At 34.1% G+C, this 21,700-nt stretch overlaps 1 protein-coding gene across 6 annotated transcripts in view; it reads right to left on the bottom strand.

The window, feature by feature from the left end:
* Positions 1-21,700, bottom strand: part of PCGF5 (polycomb group ring finger 5) — a 117,485-nt gene that overhangs the window by 11,420 nt on the left and 84,365 nt on the right. For 4 of the 6 annotated variants that reach the window (XR_010024044.1, XM_063102201.1, XM_063102204.1 and 1 more), the window contains exons 7-9: positions 11,822-11,920; positions 9,103-9,192; positions 1,216-1,275 (exon numbers count right to left, since the gene is read on the bottom strand). Coding sequence is in view for 5 of the 6 variants with exons in the window: in XM_063102201.1 (XP_062958271.1) it covers positions 1,216-1,275; positions 9,103-9,192; positions 11,822-11,920 (249 nt within the window). In the remaining variant the exon portion in view is untranslated. Of the gene's footprint in view, positions 1-1,215; positions 1,317-9,102; positions 9,193-11,821; positions 11,921-21,700 lie in introns of those variants that run through there. The other 2 variants (XM_063102206.1, XM_063102205.1) reach the window with 2 other exon arrangements.

The raw sequence follows: 21,700 nt of genomic DNA, 5'->3' as shown, positions 1-21,700 counted from the left end.
AGGTTATAGCTAAATGCAAGGGTATCACTATGCTTCATCATCCCCAATCAACTATGGAGCTAAAAAAGCAGCTGAGACATCCATATACTCCAGATATATACACATCTCACCAGCTCAATTAAATTATTTAACCACCCTTCACTCTCATCTGTGGAATATAAACAGAAGGATGATTTTTCTCCTAAATGATTTTCTCTTGCCCTTTATAGATGTTAAACTTTGCTTATTCCATTGCTGTAAAACTAGAACGTAAACCATGTGTATCAAAAGGCACACATTTTAATGAAGGCATGGGGATTCCTGTATCACAGCACTGACAGAAAGACTAAGGAAAATTCTAGATAAACTGCTAATTAAACATTTATTAATTAGTGATTTGAAGTGTTTTAATACTTAACATACTTATCAATCTGTCCCAACCCCAAAACTGTAACACTGGAGGTGAAGTTTGCTAGGTAGGTTTGTTATATAATTACAATTCTCCTTTTCTGGCTGCAAGGAGACAAGGATAAATACCTTAATTACTGGATAAAAGAACAATAAATATTTTAAAGAAATGCTATGATTAATCCACAGGATTAAGGTTGATCACTAATCATCTCTGTATCAGACAATAATCCTTACTACACTATTTAGTCTGTTTCCCAAATTTTTAAAATGTATTTTTATTAGATAAACTTTCCTCAGACACATCTTCAAGTTTTCTCAGTGCATTATTAAATTAACTCATTATTATTTCATTATTAAAAGAGCTAACCCAAGTAAAGTACTTAGGACAGGGCCTAGTAAGCAAGCTCACAATTAGATTTAGCTGTTGTTGTTATTTAGATTCATCTAATTTGGCATTTAATCTTTCACTTGTGGATAACTGATCATTTAAAAAAAACCCAAAAACACACAAAGAAGGTAACATCCCAATCCAAAATGGATCAGAGATTTCTCAAGGGCTGAAACTAGTAATTATTAAAAATTCCTGACTCATAAATAATGGCCTTAACATCTATCATTTCATTTCTAGTTCAGTAAAATAAAATAGATAATTCAGGAGAAATAAAATAATGAGAAACTTTGAATACATAATTGAAAAGATAAGTTTTGTAACTCAAATAACTATTAGTTGTACAGTTACATGTCTTAGGAACCTGAGTTTGGGATGGCAGTAATCACTGTCATGGCATTCTGATGGTCATATGTACAGTCGTGAGTGCCTCTTACCTGATACAAAGGGCCATCCTGAGAGCAGACTTGCGAAGCTGAGCAGTTCAGACACCGAAACTGCGGAGGAGATGAACTCATCAGATAAGAGGCATCCACAACTGGATACATATTTAAAACGGATTATTTAAAATATTTTAAAGTCAAACATAAGAGTCAACATGTTTTAAATAAACATTTTCCAAGAATATGGTAATTGTTTTTGAAAAAAATAAATTAGTGATTGGCAAAATTTAGCTTGAAGTAATTTTAGCATCTAGATATGAGTTTTATTTAAATTCTACAAATACCAAAATGGTGGCCTACTCTTTCCATATCCTTTTTTCAAATACTAATTCCTGGGAAAACCTCTTGAGCACTTGAGGGGCATCCTCTTTCTTCCATCCCTTCCTGTGATCAATCTCTGCTAGATCTCTTTGACTATCCCTGAAAGGTAATATTGTTCAAGGAGATCAGATCTCTGAGAGAGGTATGGAACTTGGCTCAACCTACGAGGGATCCATTTTTGGTTTTATATTTGGTTCTTATATTGCTCAGATTAGATTCTCAGTCTCTATACCTATTTTAATAGCATTAGATTATGAGCTCCTTGAATCTATTTCTTCTCATATTTGCAGTCTTAATAGCTAAGGCCCAGAAATGGCACGCAGCAACCATTCATTCAGTGTTTTATGAATAAATTGCTGAGTGAACATATTTTAAAACTAATGAGAAGATTCGTTTGTAAGCCCATTACATTTTAACAGTTTAACCTTTACATTAAAAATAATCATTCCCAAATTTTGATTTTTTAATATTATGCTAAACACTTATTAAATATAATTTTAATTTCAAAGGGACTATAAAACATAAAATGTATACTGTAAAATTATGCCTATATAATTCAATATTGCATAATCTTCAAAATGTGAAAAAAATAAATGCATTAAAAATATGAGGTATAAATTAACCAGGATAATTCTAGCATCCCAGAGCAGGTTTTTTAAAAGATAAACTTTCAAAGATTAAGCAATGATTAAAACAAATATATTCGTAGCCTCTTAAATACAATTTTAGAAATCTTCTATTTACCCAAAAGATGTTAGCAATTTTTTTCTCTAGAAGTTAGTCCTTAATTTTGTGTACAGTGCTCATCAACATGCTGTAAGACACGCCCAGCATTGCTATCCTTTGGCGACCTTCTCCTTTCTCTCTGAAGAGCTTCTAAGCTCTGGCCTATCAGATTTTGCTTAACTATTTAAGTCCCAAATATCATTCAACAAGAGTCCAGAGTTAAGTTGGAAAGAAGTAATTTCATTATGTAATTCTTTTTTTTTTCTATTAATCTCTTTGGTATCAGTCAAGATGGATATGTTCGCTTTTCCTGAAATTGCTGGCAATGCAAGTAAAGCAAAGGAAAACAAGCATGGTTGCAGTAACTTTAGGTGCTGGACTGGCAGAGATTGCTAAAAGAGATAAAGCTAACCAGTATCATCTAGGAAAAGGGGGCTTGTACTGAGAGTGTGTATTCAATCTACCCAAGAGAAGGTAAGCAGGAAGAATATGAGTCCATGATGAAAGAGGAGGCTGACTAGCGAGAGATACCGACAGTAAGCTCTCAGGATCGGAACTAAGCGAAGCAGCGGGGAATTATAATCATAATGAAAGTTAAGATATACAAGCTATTAATAAAAAATAACATTTATCATGTTAGGCACTGTTATGTACTTTAGTATATAATTTTCAGTAATTCTTACTCAACTCTTCAAGTTGGGTATTGTTACCCAAATTTAACGATCAAAAAACTGAGGCAAAAGCATGAAGCAAGACATAACTGGGAGAAAATAGCTTCAACACATATAGCAAAAGATTCATATTCAGAATACATAAAGAGTTCCTAGAAATCAAAAAGAAGAAGACAAACATTATGATGAAAAAAACCAAGGCAATGTATATAAAAAAGTTCACAGAAGAAATATTAAATTGATAACATGTAGTGTTGGTGAGGATGTCAGAAAATGGGTACTCTGATGCATTCTTGGTGTGATTATAAATTGCTATAACCTTTACAGAGGGCAATTTGTCAGTATCTATCAAAATTTAAAACATTCATATTCCGTTGTAAATCCACTTCTAGGTATCTAGGCAATGGATATGCTTGCACATGTGCAGAAAAACATATGTACTAGAATGTAGCATTGCTTGTAAATGTCAAAAAACTTGAAGCAATCTTATGTCCACCGAAGGACATGTTGAAAGAACTATTTATTAACTATCGACATGTTAGAAGGAATTATTTCAAAGTTTACTGAATCTCTATAGAGATATTATTAAATGGGAAAAAGAAGTTGCACAATAATACAAACAATTCCATGTTTCAAAAAATGTGATGACCACTGGCATGGATATTATAAAGAGGATTCAAGCATTGGATTGATGATCAGATTAGATGACTGAGTTCCTTCCAAACTGAGATCTGATTCTGTAATTCCACACCCTCATCTATGGATGTGGAAGCCAGAGTGCAAGAAGTCAGCAGTTATGGATCACATCTCTTAAAACCCTATTATTTAGAAGATGGTCCAAAGATTAGGATGCACTGGCATCTCCTGGAAGCTTGCTAAAAATACAGAATCTTGGGCCTTGCCCCAGAGACCAACTGAATCAGAATTTGTATTTTACCAAGATCCCCAGATGATTTATATTCACATTAAAGGCTGAGAAGCACTGTTTGTTTTTCTTCCACTAAAAAGCAAAAGATTAATGTCAACCTTGAGTATAAGAATCTTGAGAAAGCAATATCATCATGAACTAAAAATTTTTTAAGAGCTAGCTAAGTTTGATCAGATCTTTGTTTTGATCTTATCTGATTCCTAAAGATAAAAATCTTTCAAAAATGCATTACAATGGAGACAAGGGTCCAGAAAAAGCAGGGGCCATAGAAAACAGGCTGAGCCTGAAATGGAACTGCCCTGGATAAAGGAAAGCAGTGGTACAGAAGCTGTACAGTGCAGGGAGATACCCCACTACGCTTAAGAACTGGAAGCAAAATCAATTTCCCTAAGATTCTTCCTGGGAGGCTAGAAATAGGACAAAGTAAAGGGTGACCCGAATATGGAGTAGCCTTGCCTGAGGCAAAAGACTCAGGGGGACAGAGGGTGGTATCCAATATGAAGAGAAAAGGAAACTACAGATGTACTCAGACATAGAAGAGGAGTGTGGAATGTATGAGGAGACATCTCACAGCACCAAACAGATTGAAAAAACTTCAAAGATGCTAACTGCAGCCAATTCTAAATCAATGCTAATCATAATCCCACTCTAAAGCACATATGGAAGAATAAACAGGTAAAACTAGCCAACAGAATTTACAAAATAATAATTAGGATTTTGCCCTAACAGATACTAATACACATAATAAAGCAACCTAAAAGGCCCAACTATATTTGCCTTATAAGACATGTTTGGACTTTATCCAGACTTACCCCAAAGAAAATGGACAATTTAAAGGTTTTAGACAAAGATGTTATGTGATCAGACTTTTATAAAAGCTATATAATATATAATGCTGGAACAGAATAAGACCTCTCAAAAGAACAAAATCGAATGTCCAGGAACATATATACAAGTGTATGTGTGCATACATGTGTATATATACATTCACATAGATAATGGTGACATCTCAGAAAAACGAGGTAAGGTATGATTTTTTAATTGTATTTCTAGCAAAAAAAAAAAAAAAAATACCCCACTAAGACTAAATTAGTCTTAAACTTGCTGTGTGTGTGTGTGTTAATAAATCAATCCCAGCTGGATTAAAATGTTTAACATAAAAATGTACTAGAAGTGAGTGAAAGAACCACATCGTGGTAGTTACCTTAGGAAACAAGCTGACCCCAGCCCAAGGCAGAGCATTTTAGCGATGCCAGTAGGCAGAGTAATGAGAGCTTTTCAAATATTCTGTCTTGCCAGCAATGGATGGTAGAGATGGGAAGGGATGTGACTGCCACAAATTAGTAGGGGCTCAATCAAGAAGTGATTGTTTTACTGCTATTGTTGCATTTGTCCAATTGTCAAAATTCATCTATTAATATTATACTAATTATACTTAATTGGAACCTGAGCAAAAATTAAAAATTTGTTTAACAGAAAACAAATGGGAAACTGAGATTCAAATAAATAAAATTATCTTTAGGATATATTTTGCATAGCTATTACCTCATAAAAGATAACATTTTCATTCAATTTACTCTTCAAACAAACATTTATTTTTTTTGTCCTGTGCATTTTATTATTTATACATTTTATTTAACAATTACCAAACTTGATCAATCACATAAGCTTTTTTTCACTGGAGGAAACTTTATAATTCTGCTGATCTTGTGGGACATTTTCTGCTGGTAGCCACTGTGATATCAAGAACTAGAGGAACTTTGGTGGGAGTTTCATGGCTGTATCTAAATTACAAGAGCTACCAAAGCTAATCTCTATTACTAACAGTATCAAGTTAGAGTGCCAAAAGTTACTGCTCTATTTATTTTTTACAGTGTAACTTAGAAGTTAGCATCAATTCTTTCAATAGCCTAACAAAACAGTATTTTTAGAAATCAAGTATAGTCTATAAGTTGACATCAACTATTGAATTATATATACAATAAAATACTATTTAAAGCTAGAATCATCAGAGCATGAAAGTGAAGACAAAAAGATTGAGAACCAATATTTTGCACTGAGAATGGATAAACTAGGTATTTGATAAAATATTACCTCATTTAATTTGTGTAACCACCATTCAAACAAATATTTATTGAGTATCTGTGCTGGACAATGCTCTAGCTGCTGGAGATTCAGCAGTGACCAAACAAAAATCCCTGTTCCCAGACTGCCTTTTAGTTGGGTGGCAAACAAACATAAATAAGAGCATAATATGCCAGATGGTATGAAATATTATGGAAAATAAGGCATGAATAAAGGATTAAGAATGCCATCAGGAGAAGGGTTGTAATTTTAATGGAGGTCAGAGACTCACAGAGAAGGTGACAAAGAAGCAAAATTATTTAGTGACGGGGGTAAAAGGAGTTAGTTAGGAGGATACCTGGGGAAGCAACTGTGAGAGCGGCATGTTTGAGGAAACACAGAGGCCAGTGTGGCTGGACTGCTGTGAGCCAGAGGGAGAGAGTCAACGGTAAGGTCAGAGAGGTTATCTAGGAAAAACTGTGTTGTGGCCGTATCTATAGGTCTCTGGAAGAACTTTGGCTTTTATCTAAATGATATTAAACATTACTAGAGGAATCACAGCAGAGCAGTGATGTTTTCTAACCGGTTTTAAAAGGCTTACTCCAGGGCCGGCCCCGTGGCTCACTCGGGAGAGTGCGGCGCTGGTAGCGCTGAGGCCATGGGTTCGGATCCTATATAGGGATGGCCGGTGTGCTCACTGGCTGAACATGGTGCAAACCACACCATACCAAGGGTTGCGACCCCCTTACCAGTCAGAAAAAAAATAAATAAAAAAAAAAAATTTAAAAAAGGCTTACTCCAGTTGCTATGCTGGATGAAGAGAGCAGCCTCAAGCCCAGTTACAAAACTTTTATAGTAATTCTGGAGAATGGTGACGGTGGCTTGGACCAGAGTGGTAGAAGCGGAGGTGTGAGACATAGCTGGATTCTGAGTATAGTGTTTTAATGGTGGATGATACAGAATTTGCTAAGGATGGATGAAAGAAAAAGTAACCAGGGTTGACTTCAGGTATTGTGGTCTGAGCAACTGGACGAATAGAGCTACCATGAGCAATTGGATGAATAGAGCTACCAATCTTGGAACTATTAAGGTTATGAAGACAGGAATAAACAGGTTTGGAGAAGGAGAACAACCAGAAAATAGTCTGTCATGCTGAAAAAATGAAATGGGCTAATATATTACTTTACTGTTGCACTAACTGTAACAGATGGTAATTTTTCTGTCTATTGGTTTAGTTTCCACCTGAATGATAAGGTACCGAACCAGTTTTTTTCTTTTCCATATTCTGAAGCCACTTTTTGTACTTTTATTAGAATATGCCTAAACAACCAAAGAATTTAAACTATTCGGAAATATATAATCAGAAATGTAATTATGGTAAAGACTGATTTAACTGAAAGTCTATTATAAACATTTCTATGAATTAGCTCTTTTATACTCTGACATGAAAATAACTGGCAGTGTGAGCAACTTTGGGAAGAAATCTTGTGCAGGACAAGTGAGCACTAGTAGAGTCTTGCAGTGGATGGCCTTTTTACATCTCTTTAACCTTAAGGCAAACCTATTCATAATGATGCTTTCAAGTATGAAAGCACAATGAAATGCCCACTTAACTCTCAAAGAAAGCTAAAATCACAGTCAATACAATATTAATATTATATGTAATATCATATATCCACTACCCAACAGTGCTGGGTAAGGGAGAATTTACCGTCTGTGCAATCTGCACCTGGTACCTGAAACATTTTGGTTTTAAGGGTTAAATGAGGGTGATGTATATATAAGCATTTTAAAAACTATAAAATGTGACAGAAAGGCAAGTAGTAGTTTATCATAGACAAAGAAAATTGGATTTTAAAAAAAATCAGCCCCAAGGACGTTTGATGAGTTCCTTAAGGGCACACAAGTAGTCTTGAGCTCTTTTCACTAGTGGCTACAGCAACCAGCCTCACAAGGAAGATTTTACCCAAGTGGGACTCAGGAAAAAAAAATTCTGATTGAGGAAGTTAGGTGCTTCATTTATTATTATATCATGTCAAGACATTTCTTCTGAAAAACAGCCAAATACCCCACCCACTGAATGGAACAAAAAATGATATTTTGAGGTTTGTTTTATAACAATTCCATTGGTGTTTACATTCAATGAAAGCATTTCTTGAACTACTGTAACATGGCAACCCTTATTACATATAGATTCTGCATTACCTATCTTTGTGTGAGGTTTCTTAATTTTGTTATTTTCTTATAATTCATTTATATTTTCACAAAAAAATGTAATAAAACCTAGTTTACAGAATAGAGAGATTGTACCATAAACACCACAGAATATTAACGTTTGAAAGATAACCTTGGAAGTTATCTAGTCCAACTTTCTAATCAGTCTTAATTAATGTTTATTCATGCATTCAGATTATAAACGGAATTTCTGATAGCATTACTACTGTATTCCTTATTCCTATATATTAGCCTTACATTCCTCAAATTTTCCTAATATCTCATGTTACTTATGACTTAGGCATGCTTGAATGTAGAATTAACCTTTATCAAAATACAAAATCCTCCTTTTGGGTTTTTAGGGCTTTCTAAAGTTTCCTCCTTTGAATCATTTCTCCCATTTTGCCTAGGGCACAGTAATCTAATTCTGGCATCAGAAACCACTGCAAATTCACTTACCCTTAGGTCCAATTTTATGTTTTCAATGTAAAGTAGGTACCTGAAAAAAAGATGATCTAGATTCCACCCTATCTGTCCACTCTACTACAACCAAAACAAACAAACAAACAAACACTCTTATCAACCATTAATCATACTAGTCAGGGCAGAACTTAGTTTCCTCCACCCCGCACTCCATATAGTTAAAAGTTCCCATAATTCACTGAGTTTATAAAAAATGTGTTATCTTCTCTGTTTTGAGGTTAGTAGAATCCTGAACATATTTAGAGGGGGTTTTAGTCTCACCTTAAATATAATAAAACCACATTTAACAAAGACTTTGCTCTTGTCCTTAGGACCAATTTTCACAGAGTGCTGGGAGAAACAATGAGGAAGAACCAGTTTCTTTTCCTTCCCAACCTAGTATGTCTTTCTAGCTGCTAAGTAATACTGTTAAATTTCAGTAACATAATAGTATATAACTAAATATACACATAGGTAAATATAAAAGCAATTTACGTTTTCGCCTCTTAGTCGCCATCTTGTCATGTAGATGAATTCCATAGTATGATCCTTCCCCATAATTTCACCATTGCACAGCACATCCAACTTTAAAAAGAATAGTTACAGATCTATTAACATAAGCAATTTTGCATTCACAAGTATTTTACACACTTTTTCAAATTTCAAAAGAAGATTCAAATAGTTAAAATAGAAGTATTATCCATTATTTAAAAAGAACACTGCATATTTTTACTGAAATCACTTGTCCCTCTCATAGAGTATTAACCAGTCAGATATAAGTAACACGAAGCACTGTTTTTCTTGCCCACATACCTGTATCTCGAGTTCATAAACATAACTTATAAGCTCAATATAAACTTTCTTCGTGCATGTCTCTGTGTAACCTTAGAGGTTTTAGACATATTTCTGTGATTTCAGCATACTGAATGAGAAGAAACTGTAGCAACTTCATAACTCTTTTGGCTTCTGAATTCATCTATCAGAATCCCTTAATCTTCTCAAGATTCGAAGGGATTGCTTTCTCTCATTAGTTTGGATTCAAAGAGGGCAAACAACTGTGGAAACAGTGATTTATGGGGCCTTTGAAGTATATGAGAATTTCTAGTCATTACTGATAGCTAAGTTGATGCAACAGTTAAACCTGTGCCACAGGTCTATGGCTCCTAGAGCTATCCAGCCTCTCTGGTTTGCTTGGTTGGTAACCTGTACAATACTTCCGGGGTCCTCTTCTCACCTTGTAGGAAACTCACTTTTTCTCTAAGTTGCAGGAATCAAACAACCTCCCAATCCTTTAGCAGGCCACAGAAACTGTGGCAATGCTTCAGTAATTCAACAAAGCCTAATTAAACAAATGTTTATCATGTATTCCTATAAATAACATTTTAGTTCTCTCACTATTAAAAGCAAACTGATAAGATTTCATTTGAAGTGTGGAGAGGGGGAAGGAGAATGGGTTTTAAATAATTCTGTGTCTGGATAGACAGAGTACAGTTTTGAACTTTAAGTCTAAAATGAGTTTAGTTCCAATTGTATTAGACATATGAAACTAAATTACTGATTTTTTTTTTAATGATTTATGGTGACTTATAGACCTTGAAATGTTTTTCAGACATTATTTTATTAACTTTTAAAAAAAGAAGAAGATAATTTTGTTTTATCTTGCCTGTAAAATATATTTATAAGCAGAGAAGTTAAGGAACTTACTTACTATGCAATTACTAATCAGGTATACTGCTTCTATTACTGACATTTAAAAAGTAAACTATTCTGCCTCATTTAGCAATGCTGTCCCACAAGCTTCAGCTGTGAGGTATTTATTTCATTAGATCATCTCCCTATATGCTAGGCAGCAAAATAAGGGGAGACCAATAAATATTCCTAAAAATCACAGGAAAAGTCCTTTGCATTGGAATAGATAAGGAGCTGTCAGGGGATTGATTCTCCTCCCCTTAAATCTTTGTCTACAGAGAAATACAATACAAGCCAGAAGTAAGACTGCATGATAATAATAGTTCTCTTAGCTTTAACAACTTCCTGAAAACTAGAAAATGGTAATTCAATAAATCAGACTTAAAAGGAAATAAAACCATACATGGTATCTTACAAGAAGAAAATAAAGTTTAAAACCAAATCTATATCGTCTATATTCCACTGTAGTTATATGCATGAATCATTATCTTTTACTTTTATCAAGTATATTGGGCGCTGATATTTAACTTTCACAATTTTTTCCTATTACAAAAATTGCTATCTCTGAAATTGTTTTTTATATTTGTAGGACCAAACCATAATCAAAATTGCTAATCCACAGACTAGTCATCTGAGAGAAATTTTCAAATAAGAATCACATGCTTCCTCAAAATGCAGACTTAATACCTGTCAGTAAATGTCTGTTCAAATCCTATCACATCCTATTTCTCCTATGATGACTATTCATGACACTACTCCTCAATATTACTGCAGATAAGCCAGAAAAACTATGTTGCCTTTGATGTCTTTGTTTATATAGAGAACTAGTCCTGGTCTTCATTTTTCTTGATGCCACTATCATAAACTAAAGGGAAAGGGTAAATAAAAGTTGTCAGACTGCCATTTGGGCAGATGAGAAATGGTAGCCATATTTCCTCACTATGTCATAACCATACTCATAGGATCACATTCTTTAAACACTGGATCAATATCAGGGCAATTTATCTCTCCTGTAAATAAACTAGTAAGTTGCATTTATGCAGATGCAATAGGTTGTACCTAGTGCTAAACAATGTCACTTTTATGTATCACAGAACTATATGAATATTATTATGAGATCCCTTTTGATAAAAAGACAATGTTTTACATTCTGAAGAAGTCTATAAAGAAATGGTAATAATGGATCTCAAAAGTCTCAGATAAAAAACATACCCTAAAGCATGCTGGCATTGAAAAAAATCCATTTAGCTGGGATATTTAATCTGGGAGTACTTAATGTAAGTTCTTTAAATATCTCCTCTAATTATATAACACTAAATGCATTAGTATCATATTTTACTCAGGGTGTGGTAAATTGGAAAATACACGTCGCATAACAGTCTAAAAATTAAAGTTTTAACATGAAATTAACCTGGGTTTCCACAAAAGTTAACTTGAATATATTCTGTTAACTTTCACTTTTGTTAGAATTTTACTTCAGATCAGAACTATCAAAATGATCAAGATTAGATACTATTTAACTTACCTCATAAGAACTTGGAAGTTTTAGTTTTAAACTTAGAAATTTTTTGATAGTTCCCACAGTTACACGTGTAGAACATCGAATGAATTTCTTCATTAAACCCTAAAGGAAATAAAGATTACTAATTAAAATATCCTACTGAAATAGGAGGTGCTCAGTTACCCTGGGTTCAGGTTTCAGGACATGCCTCTGGGTTTCCAGCCACTCCCCTAGAGGAAAGTTACTGTTGCCAGTTAGAACTATTTTAAGCACCAACAGGGGAAAATGAGATCACAAGGGGTTGGTGTTTGCAAATCCAGTGGCTAGGAATGTTCAATAGAGAAGGGTTATATAACCCTGTTGGCTGAATGACCTTCCACTAGAGATCCTAAAGAGCACAGAAGATTCTTGAAGATGTCTGCTGCATGTGACAGGATTTGAACAATGAACATCAGGCAAGAAGAGACCAACTAAGCATGTGCAAGACTAATGTTACACAGTGGGGGATAACCCCCTTAACTGAATATTCATTAGATGGCAAAACTATAAAAGCAGGAGGTGATGCTTTTGCTCATTCTCCTGATGCCAGTCCCCACTCTGCCTGTGGAGTGTGTATTTCTTTTTGTATCAAACTTACTTTCAGCAAGCACTGCTCATTCTCTTAAGCCAGCCTGCATTCTGTACTGAGCTTTAAGTATGTATTTCTTGCTTTTGTGTTAAACTTGGTGTGGGCCCTGCTCAGTCTCTGGAGCTATGTTGCACTCTGTCTGTGGAACATGTATTTCTTAGCTGTTATATTAAATTTGCTCTCACTTTCTACCGTGACTCTGCCCTTGAATTCTTTCCTGTGGTGTAGTCAAGAACCTGGTAAGAGAATGGGGTAGGTCAAGGCCAACTCTTGGGTCCCCAGACCCTACCTCTTGACATCATTACTTTGCTTTTAAGGAAACCATAGGTACCATTTCCACTATAATTTTGAGTATTTTCAAAATGTATTGCTAAAACAACTCAATTACAGCTCTTTAGTGGTTGTGAATAAAAATGTTCCTAATTCTTGAGACTTACATGACATTCTTCAAGAATGTATGATCATGTATACTAGGAAAATCCTGGCAAATAGACAATCTGCTTACCTCTAAACATTCTGGTAAAGAAAACTATGAGTTTAGGTAAAAATAACAAAAAAGTCCATAAAAAGCATATATATATTTTATTATATAATATCACTTCTGAAAGCATTAGGGATATTTTCTAAAACACGACTTCATAACTTTTAAAAAATTTTAGAAAGAACATATTTCAAATGGGACTCTGAGGAGACCTCTGGTTTGATAGGGAGAGGCCACAAAACGCACCAGTAACTAAAAGTTGTGAAGTGCGAACCTTGTTTGGGGAGTGTCTGATGGGCTATCGCAATACTGTACTGGAAAAACAAAGTTCTATGTGTCCTGATGTGTCTCATTTCTAAAATGTGGACAGCAATATTAATTCACTCTTTAAGCTTGAACATCACTAAATATAAGGATCGATACAGGATGGATACCCAAACTGGAAATGAGCCAAAATGAGGGAGGTTGCAGACATGATAAACAGGAACCAATATGTGAAACAAAACTACATTCCACAACCTTAAAAGTTATCTGAATACTTAAAAACAAAACACAATTGCATCTTTTAAAGATATAAAGTATTACTCCTATTTATAGGTATAGGAAAGAAGATGAACATCTGGAAATGTTAAGTTCACTAAATCAAAAGTAGAACTATTAAATGTTTATTTCCTAGCAAATCATATTTCCTGGCAAAGTCCAACAAAAACAAATCTACTAATGATACTTGGTTACAATTCAGATAGTAAAGTATCCACTCAAAGAAAACAGAAGTTAAAAGTCGTATCTAAAGAAAAACAAACTCCACCCATTTCAAATAGAAAGACTGATACTCTAGACAGCATGAAAACAAAGGGATAAATGTACAAGTTCATCTTTTCTCTGTTATCTGTTCATATCTTCTCAACTACCCAAGGTTTCCTGTCTATTTTCTTCTTGCTCCAAACAGCTCATTAAGAATCACTAGCACATTTTTACAAGGCCAGTTAAGTCAGGGAAGAATGTGAGGGGACTGGAAGACACTCAATTTAAATGTATTCTCATCTGCGGAGAAATCTCAAAAGAACCTCCAGAAGCGACTTCAGGATCACTACTCATAATCTTTCAGAAATTATTAATAATTATAGAGATAACAGAAGAGATAAGGAAAGATTTTTAAAACAAGGTAAAAGCTCGTTTCTGGAATTTATAATTCAATAAAGTTTGACACCAGTCTAACAAAATTCCAGTCTGAATAATTTAATCGTAGATTTATAAGTACTTAAAAAAATAAATATAAATCCAGAAACATTTTATAATTTTACTAACTTAACCTTGTTCTGTTTGCTAGCTAGGTACTCCTGGGAATTGTGGCACAGATATCTGAGAAGTAACTGACATATTTTAAGAGGGGCAATGACAATTAAGAGTGCCCAGAAGATGATGATAAATTAGGATGGTAGGGAGAACCTTAAGGAGGTGACCCTCAGAGCAGGGCTTTCCTGCCACTTCCATTCCATGACACACACAGAAAATGGAACATTGTACTACACGCTGATGGTTAACGGTTACTGGAGCCCTGCCCAGATGCCCTGAGGGAATCAGCATTTTAGGAAATCTGTGTATCTCAAGGAATTTTATACAGAAAAGGATTTGTTTTGTGTTTCAAGAATGTTAACTTTCCCTTTCCATGGCACAATGCTCTTGCCTTCTGCCCTATTCCAACTCAGGCCAAAAAAGGAACAATTCAAAAAAGGCTCCTTACTGCTTCTATCCTTTTGTTTTTGAAGAGTTAAAAGACTAGATTTGAAATCAGATAATGGTCTTTATTGAAAGTTAGATGGGCCTCCAGTTCTTCTAGGATATAATTCAACAAATTCTAGTCTTTAAGACTGGCAATTCTTGAGTTTTTTGCTTTTGTTTTTGTTAAGTCCAAACCCCTCACAATTTTTTTCTCTCATCTTCAGAATGTTATGGCAGTATCACCACCAGCCAGAGCAATTATCAAGCTTGACTTTTAAAAAAATTGAAATATAATTCAAATACCATAAGTCACCATTTAACTTTAAATAAGTGTATAAACTCAGTAGTTCTTATAATATTCACAAACTTGTACAACCTTTACCATTATCTAACTCCAAAACATTTTATTCATACCAAAAAGAAATCCCATACCCATAAGCAGACTCTCCACATTCTTCTTTCCTCTCAGTCCCTGACAATTGCTAATCTTTCTGTCTCTATGGAATTGCCTTGTCTGGACACTTCACATGCATACAATATCTGGCCTTTTGTGTCCAGCTTCTTTGACTTAGCATACTGTTTTCAAGGTCCATACATGTTGTACATGTTGTAGCATGTATCAGTACTTTATTCCAGTTTAGAGCTGAACAATATTCCAGTGGGTAGATACATCACATTTTGTTTATGCATTCATCAGCTGATGAACATTTGGGTTGTTTTCAGTTTTTGGCTATTATGAATAATGCTGTTATGAACATACATTTATAAGAGTTTGTATGAATGTAAGTTTTTGGTTCCCTTACATATGATCATATACTTGGAGTGGAATTGCTGAGTAATACAGTAACTCTATGCTTAACTTTTTGAGGACGTGCCAAACTGATTTCCACAGTGGCTGCACCATTCCACCTTCCTACCTGCAATGTATGAGGGTTCCAATTTCTTTACATACTCCCAACATTTGTTATTTTCCTTTTAAAAAAAAACTATAGCCATCCTAGTGCGTGTGAAATGATATTTTTGTAGTTTTGATTTGCATAGCCCTAAGGACTATGACGTTTAGCATCTCTCCACATGCTTATCAGTCATTTGTCTATCTTTTTTGGAGAAATGTCTATTCAAATCTTTAGCCTATTTTTAAAAACTGGGTTGTCTTTTTGTTGTTGACTTGTAAGAGTTCTTTATATATCTGGATACTTAAGGTTTATCATAAATGTGATTTACAGTTCTCCCATGCTATATAGGTTTTTTTCACTTGATAGTGGATGCACAAAAGTTTTTAATTTTGATAGTCTAACATCTGCTAACTTTTTTTTTTTTTTTATTGCTTGTGCTTTTTGGTGTCATTTCCATGAATTCACTGCCAAATCCAAGCTTTATCCCTATTTTTTACCCAAAAAATTATCCAAGATTTATCCCTATGATTTCTTCTAAGAGCTTTTTATTGGTTTTTTGTTTGTTTTTGGCAGCTGGCCAGTCTAACCAACTGAGCAAACTGGCCAGCCCTCTTCTAAGAATTTTTAGTTTTATCTCTTTAGATACTTGATCCATTTTGAATTAATTTTTTAATTTAGTGTGAGGTAGGGGTCCAACTTCATTCTTTTGCATATAGCTATTCAGTCGTCCCAGCATCCTTTGTTGAAAAGACTGTTTTTTTCCCTTGAATTATCTTGGTCCCCATGTTGAAAATAAGTCAACCATAGATGCACAGGTTTGTTTCTGACTCTTAATTCCATTTCAGTGATCTACATGTCTACCCTTATGTAAGTATCACACTGTCTCAATTGCTGTAGCTTTAAAGCAAGTTTTGGACTCGAGACTTTGAGTCCTTTAACTTTGTTCTTCTTTTTCAAGAACATTTTGACTATTCTAGGTCACCTGGATTTTCAAATGTCTTTTGGGCTTAGCTTGTCAATTTCTATAAGAAAGAAAGTTAGAATTTTGTTAGGGTTCTCAATCTGTAGAGCAATTTGTGTAGTACTATCATCTTAACAATATTAAGTCTTCCAATCCATAAATATGGAATGTCTTCTCATTTATTTAAGGCCTTCTTTAAGTTCTTTTGACAATGTTTTATAGTTTTCATTGTATAAGTCTTACACTTTGGTTAAATATATTCCTAAGTATTTTAGACTTTTTAATGCTATTCTAAATGGAATTTTTTCTTAATTTCATTTTTTGGACTGTTCATTCCTAGTTATTCCTGATCCTCGTGTATTAATCCTGTATCCTGCAACCTGGCCACTGCAGTTTTTCTGTGGATTCCTAAAGAATTTATATAAGATCATATCATTTGCAAATAGAGATAGTTCTACTTCATTTCCAATCTGGATGCTTTTCCTTTTACTTGTTTAACTACCCTAGATAGAACCTCTAGTACAACACTGAACAGAAGTGGTCAGAATAGACATCCTCGACTTGTTCCTGATCTTAGGGGAAAATCTTTCATCATTAATTATGATGATAGCTGTGGGTTTTTCACAGGTTTTGTTTTTTTTAATCAGGTTGAGATAGTTCCCTTCTAATTCCTAGGTTTTGTGTGTGTGTGTGTGTTGTTTTTTAACAAAGAAAGGGTGCTGGATTTTGTCAAATGCTTTCTCTTACTCTACTGAGATGATCATATTTTTTTTTCACCACTTTATTCTATTAATATGGTATATTACATTGATTGATTTTCATATGTTGAATCAACCTTGGTCATGGTATGTAATCCTTTTTATATGCTATTAGATTCAGTTTACAAGTATTTTCACAAGGAAAATTGGTTCACAGTTTTTTCTTTTAATGTTTTTGCATTTTTTCTTATTGTGGTTAAAAACTCATAATAAACTTTATCATCTTAATCATCTGTAAGTACACAGTTCCATAGTATTAAGTATATTCACACTGTTCTAAAAGAGATCTCCAGAACTTTTTCATCTTGTAAAACTGAAATGGAGCCCCACACCCCCGCCACCAACCACCATTCTACTTTCTCTTTCTATGAATTTGACTATTTTAGATAACTAAGGAGTCATACAGTATTTGTCCTTTTGTGCCTGGGTTATTTTACTTAGCATAATGTCCTCTGGGTTCATTTTGTTGTAAGATGTGACAGGATTTCCTTCCTTTTTAAGGTTAAATAATATTCCATTGTATGCACATACCACATTTTGTTTCTCTCTTCCTCTGATAATGGGCATTTGGGTTGCATCTACCCATTGTCTACCATGAATGATGCTGCTATGAATATGGGTGTTCACATATCACCTTAAGATCCTGTTTTTAATTCTTTTGGATATATACCTGGAAATATGTCATATGGCATATGTGATATATATGGATCACATGGTAGTTTTATTTCTACTTTTTTGAGGGTCCCCATACTGTTTTCCATACTGTTGCACCATTTTAAAATCCTACCAACAAGTGTTCCAATTTCTCCACATCCACACCAGCACTTATTTTGTTTTTGTTTTTTTAAAATTTATAGTAGCCATTTTTATGGGTATGAAGTGATATCTTAATGTGGTTTTGATTAGCATTTCTCTGATGATTAGTGATGTTGAACATCTTTTCATGTACTTATTGGCCACTATACATCATCTCTGGAGAAATATCTGTTTAAACCCTTTGCCCAATTTTTAATCAAATTATTTGATTTTTTGCTGTTGAGTTGTAGAGGTCTTTATATATTCTGGACATTGACTCCTTATCAGATAAATAATTTCTCCCACTGAGTGAATATTTTCTCCCACTCCATATGTTGTCTTTTTACTCTATTGACTGTGTCCTTTGATGCATAAAAGTTCCATAGTTTTCTCTTATTGTGATGTCTTTGGTTTTGCTATCAGGGTAATACTGGCCTTGAAGAATGAGTTGGGAAGTGTTTTCTCCTTTCTTTCAGAAGAGCATGTGAAAGACTGTTGCTAATTCTTTAAATGTTCAGGCTTTTGTGGAAAATTTTGTTTTGTTTACTACTGATTTTATTTCTTTACTTGCTATAGGTCTATTCAGATTTCCTATTCCTTCCTGGGTCAGTTCTGATAGTTTGTGTTTTTCTAGAAATTTTCCATTTCATTTAGTTTATGGAATTTGTTGGCATACAATTGTTCACAGCATCACCTTATAATTCTGTTTCTGTAAAGTTGGTACTGTCTCCTCTTTCATTCTTGATTTTGGTCAGTTGAGTCTTCTCTTTTTTTTCTTGATCTATCTAGCAAAAGGCTTACTGACTTTGTTGATCTTCTCAAAGAACAAACTTTTTTTTTTTTAACTTTATTTTTCTACTGTTCAATTTTTTTCTAATCTAATATTATTTTCTTCCTTCTGCTTATTTCTAATTACTCTTTTTTTTTCTAGTTTCCTAAGGTGAAAGATTAGGTTATTAATTTGAGGGTTTTTTCTTTTTAATTTAAACATTTATTTGTACACATTTGTGGGGTATAGTGTGTTGTTTCAATACACACATATACTGTACATTGATTCACTTAGAATACACAGCATAGCTTTGTACCTGTTAACCGACGATTTCTCCTCCTCTACAGTCCCCTGCTAACCATTATTCTACTCTCTATTCTATCAGAACTATTTTTGTCTTCTTTTTAGATTCCACATAGGAGACAGATCATGTGGTATTTTTCTTTCTGTGCCTGATTTACTTACCATAATGGTCTCTAGTTCCATCCATGTTGCTGCAAATGACAGGATTTCAATTTTTTAAATAGCTGAGGAGTATTCCATTGTGTACATATACCTTTTTTTTTTTTTTTTTTGGTTTGTTTTTATCCATTCATTCACTAATGAGCACTTAGACTGATCCCATCTCTTGGTTACTGTGAATACTGTTGCAGTGAACATTGGAGTGTAGGTGCCTCTTTGATATATTGATTTTGTTTCCTTTGGGCATATTCCTAGTTGCAGAACTGCTAGGTCATATGGTAGTTCAGGTTTTAGTTCTCTGAGGAATCTCAATACTGTTTTCCACAATGGCTGTATCAATTTACATTCCCACCAACAATGCACAAGAGTCCCTTTCTCCACATCCTTGCCAGCATTTGTTATTTTTTGTCTTTTTGATAGTAGTCATTCTAATTGGAGCAAGATGATATCTCACTGTGGTTTTAATTTGCAGTTCCCTGATGATTAGTGATTCTGAGTATTTTTTTCATGTGCTTGTTGGTCATTGGTATGTCTTCTTTTGAGAAATGTCTGTTTAGGTACTTTGCCCATTTTTTTTTTTTTTTTTTTTTTTTTTTTTTTTTTTTTTTTTTTTTTTTTTTTTTCTGTTCAGTTGTTTGAGTTCCTTATATATTCTGGATATTAGCCCCTTGTCTGAGGTGTAGTTCACTCTTTCTCCCATTTTGGATGTTGTTGTTTCACTTTATTGATCATGTCCTTTGCTGTGCAGAAGCTTTTTGGGTTTGATGTAGTCCCATCTGTGTATTTTTGCTTTAGTTGCCTGTGCCTTTTCACTCTTATTCAAGGAATCACTGCCCAGTACCATTTCATGTAGCATTTACCCTATGTTTTCTTCTAATAGTTTCATAGTTTCAGGTCTTAAATTTAGGTCTTTGATCCATTTTGAGTTGATTTTTGTGTATGGTGAGAGACAGGGGTCTAGTTTCAATTTCTATACGTGAATATCTAGTTTTCCCAGCACCATTTATTGAGGAGGATGTCCTTTTCCCAGTGTATATTCTTGGCACCTTTGTTGAAAATCAGTTGGCTGTGAATGTGTGAGTTTATTTCTGGGCTCTCTATTCTGTCAATTTGTATGTTTTCATGCCAGTATCATGCTGTTTGGGTTACTATAGCTTTATGGTATATTTTATAGTAAATTTTGAAGTCAGGTGGTATGATGCCTCCAGCTTTTATTCAAGATTGCTTTGGCTCTACAAGGTCTTTTGTCGTTCCATACAAATTTTAAGTTTTTTTTTTCTTTCCTATTTCTGTGAAGACTATTAAGTTTCAGGTGTTAGTGAAACTCTCAATTAATATATTTAAAGGTAGGTAGAGATATAATACCTTAACTTGGGAGAGATGGCAGGGTTTGAAATGGGGATTTAAAAGTCCCTTGCACAGTTGAAGCCACAAAAAATGAAAGACCTCCTAGAATGTATAGAGAGAACGTATTAGGACACACTCACATATATAAAGTAGAAGGCAACAAGCAGAGCCAATGGAGACAAAGTAAAGTGGCCCTGTGAGAAAAGGCAAGAATCATGGTAGCACAGGAGTAGTCATTTCTATGCCAAGAAAGTTGTTTTAGGAATGAAGGTAGAGGATGAATAAAGTCTATAAAGAAAAGTGTGAATGGATAAAAGATCAACTGGAATGGTGAAATGTCAAAGATGTTAAAAAGGAAAATGTCAAGGCAGGGGTAGTTAATTTTTCAGGTGAATTTCTAAAATTCAATATTTTATACTTTTGTACTAGAAATCATGCAAAGAATCAGACTGCACATTTATTTATGAAAAGAGATTCAGCCTTTCTATTGACTTAACTTTCACTATCTGATATTTACTCCTGTATTAGGGAGCTAAAGAATGATCGCAATCTCTACAAGAGTACTTCAAAAAGTTCATGGAAAAATTCATATTATCTTGCAATTCTATTTTTCCTTGAACTTTTGAAGTATGCTGGTATGGAGAAGAATCTCCCTAAAAGGGGACTGCAGGTAAGACTGGTAAAAAGAGAGAAACAGAATTAGAAAAGCCCTGATGAAAAGGCTTACAGAAAAGGAAAGGTGCTATACCAGAACATAAAAAAAAAAGACTAGAAAGTTCAATAGGTACAGTGGTTACTTCTTTAGAGATTGCTGCACTTTATTATATGCCTTGTCCAACCAACCCCCCTTAACTACATCAATTACCTTATTGTATTATAACTGCTTATTTGTATGTGTAAGACCTAACCACTCCTTGAGTGACAGATTTTTTTTCTTACTACTACATTTTCACTGCCTAACAAACACATAGTGAATACATATTCACATAATCACTATGCTCATATATATTCTTTGTTGCCAAGATGCTGGGAAACTTAATTTGAGTTGAAATATTATTTTTCATTTCCTGATAAGAAAATACCT

The sequence above is a fragment of the Cynocephalus volans genome, chromosome 7 (assembly GCF_027409185.1).
Source record: "Cynocephalus volans isolate mCynVol1 chromosome 7, mCynVol1.pri, whole genome shotgun sequence".
In the NCBI taxonomy this organism is placed as follows: Eukaryota; Metazoa; Chordata; class Mammalia; order Dermoptera; family Cynocephalidae; genus Cynocephalus; species Cynocephalus volans.
This window is presented reverse-complemented; position numbering and strand designations above follow the sequence as displayed.